General features: G+C 41.9%; 1 protein-coding gene across 3 annotated transcripts in view; it reads left to right on the top strand.

Annotated features, from left to right (window-relative positions):
• Positions 1 to 15,047, top strand: part of NFX1 (nuclear transcription factor, X-box binding 1) — a 75,318-nt gene that overhangs the window by 52,757 nt on the left and 7,514 nt on the right. Inside the window, exons 21-22 of one of the 3 annotated variants that reach the window (XM_055804535.1) lie at positions 4,712 to 4,778; positions 10,091 to 10,236. In XM_055804535.1, coding sequence (XP_055660510.1) covers positions 4,712 to 4,778; positions 10,091 to 10,236 — 213 coding nt within the window. Of the gene's footprint in view, positions 1 to 470; positions 1,382 to 4,711; positions 4,779 to 10,090; positions 10,237 to 15,047 lie in introns of those variants that run through there. The other 2 variants (XR_008747300.1, XM_055804536.1) reach the window with 2 other exon arrangements.

Raw genomic sequence — 15,047 nt, 5'->3', positions numbered from 1 at the left:
ATCTGTTACAGTATTTTTTTCAGGTAGCTCGGTGTTCTGTATAAGTTCTGACAGGTGCATTTATTGTTTGAGCAGGTCACTCCAGTAATGCAAGAGTTCAGGGCTTATGGTTTTCTGCAGAGCATAAGTTATACATCTATGTATGGGATCTCAGAATGATGAGAAATACCACAGCTGCCTTCCTGTGCATTCGGGGTTGCTGCCTAAGGAAGGGGGCAGCTGCCAAAACCATGAGTAGATTCATCATCTTTAGGCAATTCAATGGAGCTGATATGTTGTCAAGGTCTGAAAAAAAAAATGCACACCTACAAATCTACAGAGAGAACTTGAGGAAGCTGTGGAAAGACTCCTGATTTTGAGCTGTAATCTTCAATTCCAGAACCCTAAAGGTCCAAGATGCTGTACAACTCAGGTAGCAGGAAGATGATGTGTAAGTGCAAGTGTGTCAAGGTAATTTTTCTCCTTTGTAGGAAAATGACAGGAGAAAGAAGTACCAGGAATAGCATGGTAATGCTGCTGCATGATTATCTTGCTGACGTGTTTGTCAGAATCTGACAAGGAGTCAGATGAGAAGTCTCTACGCCGTGCAGCTTTACATTAGAAGATACCATGCTGCCAAGGGGAATCCATCCTCTGACATGGAGATGACTGCATCAGCATGACTGAGTACTGGTCAGGGTGTACGGATCCGCTGGGTGGACACTTCAGCACTGACCTTGCTAAGAGGCTCCAGAAACAGACACAGAGAGCAAGTAAATGCTCAGGTTGGCCTGTTGACATGAAGTTGGAGGGTAGACTGGCCCAAGTATCAATGCCCAGTTTGACAAGGATGGTGCTAAGGCTGCTGTTTAAGACTACTGGAGAAGGAGAGGAGGACATCTGGAATGTCTGGCAACATACAGCTATGCAGAAGAGGATTTTCTTATTTTGTCACTACCTATGCAAGACCCCACAGCAGTCATATGGACCAGGGAAATCTCAGATCAAATGGTTAATTCTAGAGGGGTCCAGAGGAAGATGGGTCCTTTGTAGGCAGCTGCTTAGCCAGTTTTCCCAGGAGTTAACCTTCCACATGCTGTTGTAGACTATGAAGGCAGAGCCAAGCACTCCTGTGTGTGCCTGAAGGAAGAGGCAGTGAGGGCAGCTTCTCAAGTGCATGACTGGTGAGCTGCAAGCCTGGAATGTCAGTCACTTGAAGGCAAAATCTTGCACTGGCCAGTGTTGCAAGAATAAGGAGGTTTTTAGCAGAGGCAGCAAAATCTGGGGAAAACAAAAAAATACACAGGAAGGACTACAGTGAAAAACCAAGCAATGAGGAACATTCTCATGTGAAGTGGTGTGGTTGAGAGGAACTGAAGCCGCTTACATAAAATGCAAGGAGGTGAGGAGAAGCCTAATGTACACCCTTTCTTTTTCTGTGCAGGGTCTATAGACTTTAAGTCCCACATTGCAGAATTTTGGTGTACCCACTGTCAGATGTGTTTATTCTAAGCACCACTTAATTTCCTTACTGTACATTGACACTTTTCATTAAGTGTCAGTTGCAGGTTAGAACACAGGAGCTCACAGTGAGCAGTTAGCTGGTTGTTTGCCCATAACCAGTCATAAATAGCTTAATTGAAAGAATTGTGTGCAAGTCATGATTTCTGTGCTAGTAAGCCATAATAGCATTCCTTTTAAAATAACAAAACACACTTGGCAAAACTTGGAAAACTTACTGTAAGAGCTCAGATGAGTAACCCCAAAAGAATAAAAAAAACTTGAGAAAATGCATCAGTCAGGTAATAGATACTTGTCAGTGTCCTGAGAAATGGAGACACTCCATTTGTTTTCATAGGGCAGTATGAACTGTACTTTGGTTTATTTGTAAATACACAAGTGACTTCCAACTCAGGATGACGACAAATGCAATGTCCCAAACAGGATATGAGCAAGCTGTTGAGACACTGAAACAAGCAACCTAAAACTGGTACCCCAGAACCAGAGAGAAGTACAGGTGAGAAATAAACAGTAGCCAGTTCTCACTGCCCCTGCCCACCTGCGTGTCTGATCAGGATCATCTAGAGAAGACTACTGAGCTTGCAGGACTTTCCCCTGCACTGCCCCCCCCCCCCCCCCCCCGCCATCTTCTTGTGAATGATTTACAGCAGGTTTCATTGTCTTCCTCATCTTAATGGATGGTTTCTGCTACCAGTAGCCTCTCAATACCTTTGCTAACAGTTGAGCTTGCCAATGTTTCTTGGCAACTGCAGACTTCTTTTTGCTCTTCAATGAAGTGTGGGTTTGTGCTTCTGCATAACTAGAGATAAAGAGTGTGCTTCCGTGCGTGTTGAACTGATGCTCCCCTCCTCTTAGGTCATGGCAGCCTAATGAGGTTTGCTCCCAAATGTGGAAAGCGAAGACTGCACACAGTTGAAAAGAGACTTTATTCTTTCTTTACTGTTTCATGCAGTGATCTCCGAGGTAAGTTTGATACAGTATAGAAAATCTTACTTGTGCTTTGTCAGCCTTAGTGGCAGAGGAGTAAACTGCCTGAAATACTATTCTTCACTCAGAACATATGGATACAGAAGATGCATCTTCCTGTTGGATTCTCAGCTGTTCGCTGATACATCCAGAACTCTAGGGCAATCCAGATATTTGTGGAGGGTACCTCTTTCAAAGGAGACTTTCAGATTAAGGAATATTGAAGTCCACCGTTTCCTTGAAGATTCCTCAGTGCAAATCGTGCTCCCTCAGAGTCTTCTTGATGATTCCAAAGGAAAAGCAATTGTTCTGTCCCTTCCACCAGCTGCATTGGCCTGTCCTTTGTTGTTCCTATCTGAACAGTCTGTAGGTTGGGGCTCGCTCAGGTCATCAGGTGACTGAGGGTTGTTCTTCTATGAAGTTACTCTATATGAAAGACTCTGGAGGTACAAAGGGCACGTAAAACACTTCCCTCACCTTTGAACACACATATGGGTAGTCACAACTCTGCCATTGCATAGTATGTTACAAGCAAAAAGGAGTAAGGTCCTGCTTCTGCTCTTTAGAGAATGATTGCAAGTAGGGATGTTAGATGTTGCCCATGAATTAGTTTCTGTACAGCTCATCTGCTGCAGTCCATCTCACCTTTTTGTACAGGGCAATAACATTCTCTCAATCAAAAAATTGATTTCTGCTGTCACCACCACCCTGGCCGTGTCCCCAGCATAGTATCCTTTCTGCTTTGCCTTCCTATTTGAGTACTTAAGTCTTGATGCTGAGAGACATTCCAGGTGTTTCTGAAAGAACTCCCACCTGGTTGATTTCACTGATGGCTTCCAGTTGATAACTCTGTTTTTAGAGGCTCCTGAAGAGTTAATTTTTTAAAATGCATTTCCTAGTTTGTGAGCTAGTTCCTCAGTAGGTTTTTAAAAATTACACATCAGGTGCTTGTGGACCTTCTCATTGGTTTGTTGGTTCTATTTTTTTCCTACCTCCTGTGATAATTTCACCTTGAAATTTGGCTGTTCATGGCTGGTGTTACACAAAAAGCATTTGCTTTTTGGTAATCTGAAGTTAAGGTCATCCTGAATGCATTAGTGGTTTTGGTTGGGGGTTTTTTGTTTGTTTTTTTTTCTTTTTTCTTTTGAACCTGAGATTATTGCTGTAATGTTCTTTCTAAAGCTTCACCCTGTGTGGCTGACTGTATTTTATAGCCTTGGTGTCTGGAGTCCTCTTTATTATTAACTCTGGAAGTCCAGGTGCAATTTTCCTGGTGTAATACTTTTCTCCACTGAAGATCCAGGAGTTCCGATAACTGCATGCAGCATCCGTCCACTGTTAGAAAACCTTGAATGTTTTCCAGTGACGGGCTGTGTTCATCGTACCAGTGAGCGAGTGATGTTGGTAGCTAATGTACTCAGTGTTGCCATTTGGCATGTGTGTTTGAGACCACTTGGTCTTTTGATGATGCATTTACTTTAGCATCCAGAACTGTGGTAGGGCATCTACCAAAGATGGTAGTGCCTGCTTCACGAGCCCCTCTTGACTGATGAAATTCTGACATTATTTACAAATTGGTGTTGTGTTGGTATGGAACGGTGCCTGTTGTTGAAGAAATAAGATTATTTACTACTAACCAGCTTTGAGATATGGAATCTTGAGATAGCCTTTTTTTCCCCCCTGGGGATGGTGCCCTAACAAATAACACCCTTACTTTTGGAGTTAGTTTACTTGCTTATTTAAGAACAGGGTGCAGAGCTCACTCTTGGGTGAAAGACTTGACCTACTGTGATTGAGCAAGCTAAAAAAAAAATAGTTTAAGAAAATCCTCAATATCTCATATAAGAACTTTCTGTTTGCTTACAAAGTAGCCTTATGCTGCTGCTTTTGTTCTTACCATTCTGTTATGCTAGACAAGTTGAACACCAGTCAGTAACTTAAAAAGACTGAAATGGCAACTTCAAAATCAAAATGTCAAAAGTCAGGCAGTAGAGTTGTATCATGGAACCTAGCATAAAATTCTAAGGTTTGAAGGAAAAGTAATACATTCTTTTTGTAATAGCGATGACATACTAACACTTTTGAAATGTGAATGATGCAGTATATAAACCAAAATGTACTCTCACTCTTGCTTCCTCCATCAATTGAGTTCTTTAATTTTGTTCTTGTTGAAAATAATGTTACAAAAGATATTCCGTCTTTGTACGCTTTCTTGCCTCATTTACCTAGAATGCTGTTCTTGCAGGAAGGATTTAAAATTCGTCAGTGACATTGAGAAGGAAATGAGAATGCTTGTGGAAGCTGTGAATAAGGTCAGTATTCAGATATTCTGTATGACTTCTTATAAGAAACAGTTTTGTTTAGCTTGGGGGGAGTTTGTTACTAAACTTTATTAATATTAAGAGTTATGAGTTGATACTAGATTTGTTTGGGCTCCAATAGAGTGCACAATTTAATTATAAACAGAAGAAAAATTTTAGGAGACATAGCAGTTCAGGATCACTTTGGTGACAGCCAGGCTTTGTTTAAAGATTCAACCAGTGCTAGGCTTTAATGCATCAATGGATTATCATTAATTTTTAGATCTCCATTAATAAAGTGTTAATCATCAAAGATTTAACGGTGCAGCCTTTGAGGAGGAAAGCCTAGGTTCTTCTGATCCTTGTAGTGGAACTTGCTCACAAATTTGTGGATACCTTCTTGCATTTGCCAGTGTGTGAGGTAGTTGTCCTCCTTCTGTAACAAGACTCTGATTCAGCCACAGGTGTTTGGTAGGCTCCAGTACACCTAGAGAGGTTGATCCCACAGACACAATCATAGATGTTTCAATGAAAGCAGAATTCCACCTTCAGGCCTGTCATGTTAGCATACTCCTGGCTTGCGCTGTGCCTGACCCAGTATACGTGGTTTAAAGGACAGTGTAAACCATACTGTCCTCAGTTGCCCTTAGCTCAAGAAGTAGTTAATCTTCTGTAGAAAGGGTTAATTTCCTTCTCTCTAACCTCTGAGGACAGTTACTTAACTTATTCCTTCTTTTTTATGTATGATGTTTCTTACTTAATCTTTGTGCTTGTCCACCTGTCTAATGTTCTTTGCCCATTGTTTTCCATGTTGGAATGACAGTCTAAAAGGGGGCCATCTGTGTCGAATTCTGTTCAGGCCCCTCCAACCTCAGACACCTGATAACAACTCTTCTGTGCATCTGTTAACAACTAAAAATAATTTGCCTAATGTTGTGTTGCCAGTGGTTATCCTATTTTACATGTACCATTATATACTGCCTTTATTATACACAGGTGTACACAAGTGTGTACACATATACATATTTCTATATATATAACTGCATATCAAACCAAGATAAATGGGGGGGGGGGGGGAGGGCAATCACATGTCTTGAATCTGCAATATACAATGAGTTAGTGATACCAAAAATGGCAGAACAAGAGAACCAGAGAGCTCAGCAGCATCTCCAATGCTCAGAGGTTGAAAAATATAAATACAAACAACAGCTGTGTCTGTCATATTTCACCCTTAGAGAGCATGTGATCTTTTAATTATAATGAGCACCCTTACATCTGGAACAGTCTATTTTTGAGTACTTCTCTCAAAGTTTGCCTGCAGGAGCGATTTCATACCTAAAACCTTCTTCACAGGGGACGATGCACATTTGTCTCAAGTTACCACACTGCTTGTAAGCTCAGAGATGGGGATTTGCCATCCTTGTAAATACCCAGAACTCAACGAGACAGGGTGCTGAGCAACCTACTTTTGACGCTGGCTCCGAATGGCAGACTGGACCAAAGGACCTGAGAGATAATTTTTGACCTAAATTATTTTACAGTAACTGTAGATTAACATTCATTTTTATCAATGATTCAATACAATTCTGCTTCTGAAGAGGCTCAGCTCTATTACCAAACTCTTGTGACCTCACGCTTAAATTCACCTCAAAGATGTACAAAGTAACGGTAGCATCACAGAACGGCTGAGGTCGGAAGGGACCTCTGGAAGTCATCTTGTCCAACCCACGCTGCTCAGGCAGGGCCATCTAGAGCCAGTTGCCCTGGACCATGCCTGGACAGTTTCTGAGTTGTCTCCGAGGGTGGAGACTCCACAGTCTCCTTGGGCAACCTGTGCCAGCGCTCGGTCACCCTTGCAGCAAAGGGAGTGTTTCCTGATGTTCAGAGGGAACCTCCTGTGTGTTCCCGCTGCCGCTGGTCCTGGCACTGGGCGCCACTGAACACAGCCTGGCTCCGTCCCCTTTGCACCCTCCCTTCAGCTGTTCCTAGCCATGGGTAGCAGCAGCCCTGAGCCTTCTCTTCTCCAGCCTGAACAGTCCCAGCACGCTCAGCCTTTCCTCAACGGAGACACGCTCCAGTCCCTTCATCATCTTTGTGGCCCTTCACTGGACTCACCCCAGTATGCTCATTTCTCTCTTCTACTGGGGAGCCCAGACCTGGACACAGGACTCCAGGGATACTGGTAGGCTCCTCTGCTGCAAGTGCGCATCGCTGGCTCATGTTCAACCTGGCGTCCACCAGGACCCCCAGGTCCTTTTCTGCCACACTGCTTCCCAGCTGGGTGGCCCCCAGCACACACTGGTGCGTGGGGTTGTTCCTCGCCGGGGGCGGGACTTTGCACTTCTCCTCGCTGAACCTCCCCAGGTTTCTGTCAGCCCATTTCTCCAGCCTGTCAAGCTCACGCTGGGTGGCAACGTGCCCCTCTGGCCCACCAGCCACCCCTCCCAACTTCATCATGGGCAAACTCGCTGCGGGTGCCTTCTGTCCCGTTGTGCAGATCGCTAATGGAGATGTTAAACCTGACTGGTTGCAGTGTACAGCCCTCCTCCTCTCCCGCCAGGGTACACTGCTAGTTACCGGCCTCTAGCCAGACTCTGCGCCACTCATCAGCACCCTTCGGTCCCGGCCATTGAGGCAGTTTTCAATCCACCTCACTGTCTGCTCATCCAGCCCCTGCAGCAATAGCTCGGGGGCCTGAGGCAAGTAGGACACAGTGTCCCAGCCCTTACTGAAGGTCCAGCAGACCCTAGCCACTGCTCTCCCCTCATCTACCAGGTGTGACACCTCATCACAGAAGCCTATCAAGTTGGTGAAGCCACGCTGTCCTCCTGAGGAGTTTCTTGTCCTTCCTGTATCGGGAAGTGTGTTCCAGGGTGAGCTGCCCCATCACTCCCCCAGGGACTGAGGCGAGGCTGACAACCTGTAGCTCCATGTGTCCTTGCCCATCTTGAAGATAGAAGTGACAGAATGTGTGGAGGCCATGCTCTGTTCTTTCTTTTCCTTTAAAATGGTGGCATGTATGGTGTAAAAGGGAACATGTCCCTTGCACTGTAAAGTTAACATGGTTTTCTGCTCAGTTCTTTCTCTTGCATACCTTTTATTTTTATGTCTGGAAGTCTCAGAGGCTTTATTTTCTCTCTTGTAAGAGTCATCGTTCATCTTGCAATCTACAGGTATCTATGTTGTCTCAGGCATGTCTCTACCTGTTGTTACCAATGTTGCTCTTTCAGGCCTGTGTCCAGCCTGACCAAGTCAGCTCCCACTTTTTATGTAGCCAAAGGCTGGATTAATATGTTTGATGTGGCATTATGCAAGGAGACTGTTTTTAGGTTTTCTTCTGCTATGGTCCCCGATCCTCCTTTCGCTTGAGGCTGTGTTCAGTTGTTTGTTTTTCGTGACTCCTAAATCCTTTCTGACTAAAGATGTGGCTTATTTTCTTTTCTAGATGTAGAGCTTTACTTAATTGTATTAAAAGCATTTTGCATGCTACTCTATCAAGCATTCAGGTAACTGCCTATATCAGTACTGTGTCTTTCATACTGATTACTGTTCCTTGGGCTTACATGTTTCACTTTGACCTTTTTACTTTTTGCACTGTGCCTTTGGAGATACCAGCTTCAGCTTAACTGAATAAATGGGTAACAAAAAGGGGTTTGATACTTACAAGTTTTAACATTGATGTGCTTCAGCTGTGTCAGTATATGACTTTGTTTACCTCATGAACATCTGTTCCCCTAGACTCATCGCTACATACTCATCTAGCATAGCAGAGTTGTCATCGTTGATATATGTAAGCAGACAAGACCGGAAACATTTATATCACCTAGCTCTGCATACAGACAGAAATTCTGATGTTTTTCTGAGCACTGAACTAGCACCGCTTTTTTTAGAGCAAGCATTACTAGTCATCATAAATAGGTACAGAATTTGTGGAGTTTTGTGTGCTGGTAGTGTTGTCATAGGTGGGAGGCTTATTGTTGTTTATTACCAAATAAAGATTACATCCTGACAGCATGTGATTACCCTGAAGACTTATGGAAATGAATGATCACAGTTTTTGATCCAGTTACTATTTAACTGAGCTATTTTACAATCTAAGAGGAGACAGACATTAACCCCCTAATTACAGGTAGCTGTAATGTACCTCTTTGTGGTGGTCTTCACATTTATTTAGGTGACTGACCTTCTGTAAATCCACATCGACTACTCCTAGTGGCCTTCTACTTCATGTACCTAAAAATGGCTTCTGAAAGGATTGATTTTTTTCCCTGGGCTTTGAAGTGTAGCTGATCAGCCTATATGTAGTTCTTGGGTGGATTGGGGCTTTTTTTGGTTTTTATTTTTGTTTCAAACATAGTTGCAGCAATTACCTTTCTCTAGTTATTGGGTTCCTATACCATTCTCTACAGTCTTTCAGAGATGACAGAGAGTGGGACATCATCCTGGTCTCTCAGCACTCTTAAATACACTGCCTGCAGTCCCAGGAACTTGTATAGGTTGGGGTTTCTGTAGAAAACCCTGACTCAAACTCATTCTACTACTGGTGGGGGGTTTTCCACTTGGACCCTGTCTGTAGACACAAAGACCTAGAAGACTTTGGTGACAACGAAGGCAAAAACTGAAGGAGTTTGAGTGCCTGAGGCAGACTAAAGCATGGAGTGTCCCATCCTCATCTGCATTTGCTGTTACAAAGTCACCCAGCCCATTACAACAGCACTTACAGGGCCCTGCTTTTTTGTTTGTTCTTTTACTATGTATATAGTAGCCAGTGTCAAATCAAGCATTACCAGTCTTTAACTGAAATTATAACTACAGTTTTGTTTTTACTTAATAAAAAGTCTATTAATGCCATTACATGGTAGATTTGCAGATAAACAGCTTCTTTGGTAGAAGCAAATCAGACATCCTTGTAGTTATCTACAGTATATGCATTGGAAAGCCAGCCTGAAAAATAAAATCAGATCTGATGGATCATTTCCGGAAAAAAAATCAGAAGAAAATAATTTTATAGTGTTTCTTTGGGATGTGAGTAGAATGAATATATTCAGGATTTGTATTTCAAACTTAAAAGATATATGTGTGTGTTTACTTTGAGGTGATGGAAACCATAGACAATACATCTTAATTTTGGGGAAATAAATGGACATTTAAGATGACTTTCCTGTTAATGCTGAGGTATTAGCAATCTATGATTCTAATTTTTCATAGCAGCAAAATTTTAGAGGTAGAAGCGCTTTTTTTTCTTCTTTCCCTGTTATCCCCCTCGAAGGAAAACTTTACCTTTTTTCTTTCTTTTTTTTTTTAACTTTTTCTCTTGAATTCAGGGCAAGCATACAAAGAAGAGCCATTGTTACCCACCAATGAACAGAGATCACCGCAGAATCATCCATGAATTAGCTCAGGTTTATGGCATTGAAAGTGTGAGCTATGACAACGAACCAAAGCGTAATGTTGTTATCACTGCAGTGAAGTATGTAACTCATTACTGTTTTCAGATCTGTTAACTGTAGTTTAAATAACTGGATTTTTTTATCACTTACTCAAATGAGTTTATTTACAATGTGATTTGAAACATGCAGTAACTTTCAGTAGAAATTTTTTCTACAGTAGTTTTTAAATTGATAATTTCATAGACTTCTATTTCCACTATTCGAGTAAACCTTCAGAGAAGAAATCCCAATTAGAAATAAAATAGCTAAGAAAAGATTTTGCAAGGCTTTTTTCCATTCATCTTAGCAGTAACTTTTTGTCTTTTTTGTCATCAGCTAAATTTGAGAGGTATCAAAGATAGTGTCATAAAATTTTATGAAAACTAATTGCTGGGCTGAGAAGTCGTAACTAATTTGCACCTTCTTTTGAAAAAAATTGGTATTGGAACTTGTTCTCCCACCTATTTGAACCTGTCATAGATTATACTCCCTCTTTAGTGGATAAAGAGGGAGCTGGAATTACTGCAAATTGAAGAGATTTCTAAGCAAGATTGGAAATATTTGGGGAAGACCCATATAAGGCAGCTCACATTAGAGAAGGAAATGAAGGGAATGTCACTGGGGGAAAAGCAAGGTGATTGCACTGGAGACATAGTATGGGAAGGTTTCCCAAACCTGATATCAAGGCTTCCTTGATTCTGCTGCTCACTGAGCAGTATATTTAATTTAGCATTGTCAAATTATAGTTCTTTGACAACAAGTTGTTTTTAACTGTAGATATTGACTGTAGTTATAAAAACCCCTGTCACCATCTGTGCTGTGGTGCCATGGGCTGCTCCTGAGCCTGGTCATAGGTTGGTAGCTTAGCCACAATCTGGAATTTTTTTCCAGGCAAGTTGGAACACTGCTTTGATACCCCTTTCTGTTTTCATGAAACAATGAAAGATACTCTTTTTGTTTCTAGAAAAGGAAAGAAAAGAGATCATATTTGAAAAAGCTTATTTAAGAAAAAGAAATTGATAGGGGAATGAGAAATTAATGAAAAGTGTGTGAGCAAGGAGCAGGACAGGTGACTAAGCTTTAAAAACAAAGACGTATCCTACAACTTGAGAATGGGAGGCATTCCTCTGTTGTCTGAGAAGAGATTGCATACTTGCTCCTTCCCTTGTGGTGTTTGGGGAATGGCGTACCATGCAGAATGAATATGTTGCCATTTCAACTTTTTCACTCTTACAGACACTGAATGGTCTACTAAGGATACTCTTCAGCTGCGTAGCAATGTTTCTTATTTCAGTGGATTCATCCAAAGCTTCTTTTTATTGTCTTTTTATTTGCCACTTCTTCAAGACATAAAAAACATTTAAGCCTCAGAAAAGGGATAGCTCAAGTTGCAGGATGCTATTTTTGAGTATTTCACAACAGCTCTTCAAGTCCACGGGCTAGTAGTCACCGGAAATTCCATGGTTTGATTCATTTTGTTTCATCTGAGTCTAGATAATTCAGAATGATGCCAGGCAAAGAGGCTGTTCTTCCTCTTCACGCTCCCCATTGTCATTGAAATGGTAACATTGCCATAGAGGTAGGTCAGAGGAGTGAGAAAGTCTCCTTGGAGCTAAGAAAGCTTTCTCCAACCAGACTTCTTCCTTTTCCAGATATCTAGGAGCAAACACCACATATCTGCTTTGCCCTCAGTCCCTGTGCCCATCATCATTCCACCACATCAGTAAGAGCTGGTCACACTCGCTGCATGTACAGCACTGCCGATGTCTGGCCACGTAGAGAGTGTTGCCAGTACTGACTGTCAAGGTTGATCTGAATTACAGTTCTGGTGTTGTTTGAAGACCCTGAGTGAATCCTTGCAAGTGCCCTTATCTGTGATTCCCTGTTGGTCGTCTTTGCAGTTGCTATCTTTTGAGCAGTTGCGATACCAGCTTCCTTCTGATCCAGACTCAAAGGTTATGTCCAGACTGTGTGGTGAGAAGGGGAGGGCTTTCTCCTCCAAGTTGAAGCATGTGCTTCACTGTACCTGTCAGTGTTTTCCTGAAGTCTTTTACTCATAAGAATTTCTTCCTCCTACAAATAACTCTGGATGCCAGAGCTTGTTAAGGGGTATCTGCTTGTTATATAGTGACTGCTGTTTAAGCAGCTTGTATGAACTTGAGACATCCTGAAAGTGTTTTTGAGAACAGTCATCCCTGTAAGACCCATCCTTTTTCCTGTACTTTGCAGGAAAAACAATAGGGTCAGTCTCCCCTCATGACAAAGAGGACTTTTCAGGAAGGTGATGAGGTCCCTGCACATTGTTCTCACTGAGAAAGCCACATCCTGCCACACTTGAAGTGTTCTCTGTTCTTCACCCAGGATTTTGTTTCCTTTCAGTGAGGTCAGTGTGGAAACATTTCACAAGTGGTCACCCAGCTGCAGGCTATGCAAGACCAGCAGGAACAAAGACATAAAGAAATTAAACCCCCTGTAACTACACGGAACACCCTTATTGGGTCATGGCAGTTGCATCACAGAAGACAAAACCTGTACATCCCAGTGGCAGAGTTGCAAGGAAATTTATGTTGTGAGGAAACAGAATTATTCTTTGGCTTCTTTAAGTTTTTCTGGGCACATTTCAGTGCTTTATCTCCAGGTACAAGTTTATTTCAGTTGATAAGTTAACTGTCTCTGCAGCCTTTCTGGTGTCTGGAATAACTTCACTTCCAATGTGACAGAAGTTCTGATGACTTCCTGAAGGTATTTTATTACTTTAAGGACTTTCATTCTGCTCTTCACTCTAGGAATTTTCTCCTCTGCCTCAAGGAAAAAGCTAACTTCTCTCCCCGCCCCCTTTGCAATCACAAAGGCCTTTTCCAATGACTGCATCTCAACACCTGTAACCTCTGAGGCTTTTTGAGCAATTTAAGCATAAATAATGCTACAGGTCACCAGCCAAAATGGTTTTAGCAGCAGTACTGCTCCAGAAAACAGCTATGTCTCTTTCAATTTTTCCTTCAATCATGACATTGTTTGCCCTCAGAATAGTGTGTGTTGCCTCTCGACAGCTTATGACATAGAATATGTGAAATCTAAACCATCAGGTGACTGACAGCCACTTGCTTCATTATTCCACCCAAACTGTATCAGCTTTTGGAGGCACTTCTCACAAAAACTGCTCTGTTTGGAAGCTGATGGATCATTATTGCAAAGCTACATGGAGGCAGTTCTGGATAGGTTAGTGGGCAAAGAATTTTGTAGTAGCTCATACCAAAATGGATCAATGTTGATACATCCTGGAGGGAGGAAAATTGAATTTCCAGTCTTGAAGAAGAAAAATTTGAGTCCTGATTCCACAGGTCAGTTGTATACAGTGGCCTATCCTGATGTCACCACCAGTGCTTTATAGTCAGCAGGTAGGTAGTTATGTTCTCCTCACTTTTCCCTGGAGTGCTGCTGAAAAATTGTCATATTTCTGTTGCTTGGGGCAGGCAGTTGTCTTTTTTCCTTACTTTGAGAATACATTAACAGAATGGCAACTTTCCTATCAACGTGTCCAAAGTACTTGTGGAGTCCTTTGATTCCATCTCCACAGTTCTGTTACAACCGATGATAGATAACGGTGATTTACGTTAGCAGGAAGGGAGGATCTGCTTACTTCCTTCTTTCGGGCAATGAATTAGTCAAGGAGTTTTTTCCATTTTACATCTATTTAGTTGAATTCAGTTGTTTGATTTTCTTTCAGATGAGCTGAATATGATCGGCTGTTTCATTTCTTTTGGGGTTTTGGTTTTTTTGGTGGTGGTTTTTTTTTTTTTTTTTTAAACCAATGATTAGAAATATTCAGAGAATTTCTGGGGAGATTGGAGTCAATCTAGTGTTGTCCCGTGTGTCGCCAAGGCACCCAGGAAGTGGTGTGAATTTTGCTTGAGTGGGAGTTCTTAGACTTTTGTCTCTAAAGCATCTGTGGTTTCATGGCTGGATAGTCTGCTCTATCTCTCTTCTGGGTTTGGGTTGTGAGGGTCTTCTTGGAGGGACACTAAATCTTGTAAAAGCACAGGACTAGGCCTTGATGTAACCAAAGGGAATTTCCTCTTAACTGTCCACAAGGCTTTGATCCCTTCTTATTTTTAAAGGCTTGATATATTAACCCTCTACATCCTGGGAGCATTTAACTTAAGAGTAGAGCTTACAAGCAGGATTTAGCCTGACATTTTTTTGAATAAAGTGAGATACTTCACTTTACTTGATGAAGGCCTTTCTACTTTTTTTTTTTTTGCCTATTTACTTCCAGTCAGTTGGGTTTCCATGTATTTGCACCCCACCATTTTTAACAATGGAAGAAGACAACAAAATATTCTCCCATCTACTTTTGTCCTCTTTTAGTCTTTTCAGGTAGAACTCTACAGTTGAGAGGTAACTGAAATGATATGGGAGCATTTGGCTTTTTGTGCCAGGCTTGGAGCTAAAGGAGAGGAGTAGTTTTTACCCATTTAGTACAAGAAGGGAAAGTTAGTTGTTCTCAACTGATGGGACACTAGTATACTTGCTGTTGGAATGGACATGTGAACATAATATAATCCTGAAAAAATTATGGTCAGTGGCAAGTGGGGTTGTGGGGTTTTTTTTCCAAATAGTGAACATTTTCGGTGCAGGGGAGGTGAGGACACTTTGAACTGATGACCTGTGTTTGCAGGGTTTTGCAGTTCATTTGAAAAGACTGTCAGTACTCGGTTTAAAACAATACTGAAATGGGGTCAGGGACCAGCCTGCCATAGTTTAGCGGACTTCTGACTTACCTTGAGAATGTTGTGGAGTTTATCTGTCTTGCTACAGTATCACAGGAATTGGGCATTCTATTTTCAGAACT

Source organism: Falco peregrinus, chromosome 5 (assembly GCF_023634155.1).
Source record: "Falco peregrinus isolate bFalPer1 chromosome 5, bFalPer1.pri, whole genome shotgun sequence".
Classification (NCBI taxonomy): Eukaryota; Metazoa; Chordata; class Aves; order Falconiformes; family Falconidae; genus Falco; species Falco peregrinus.
Note: the sequence above shows the minus strand (reverse complement) of the source record. Positions and strands in the feature narration are given on the sequence as shown.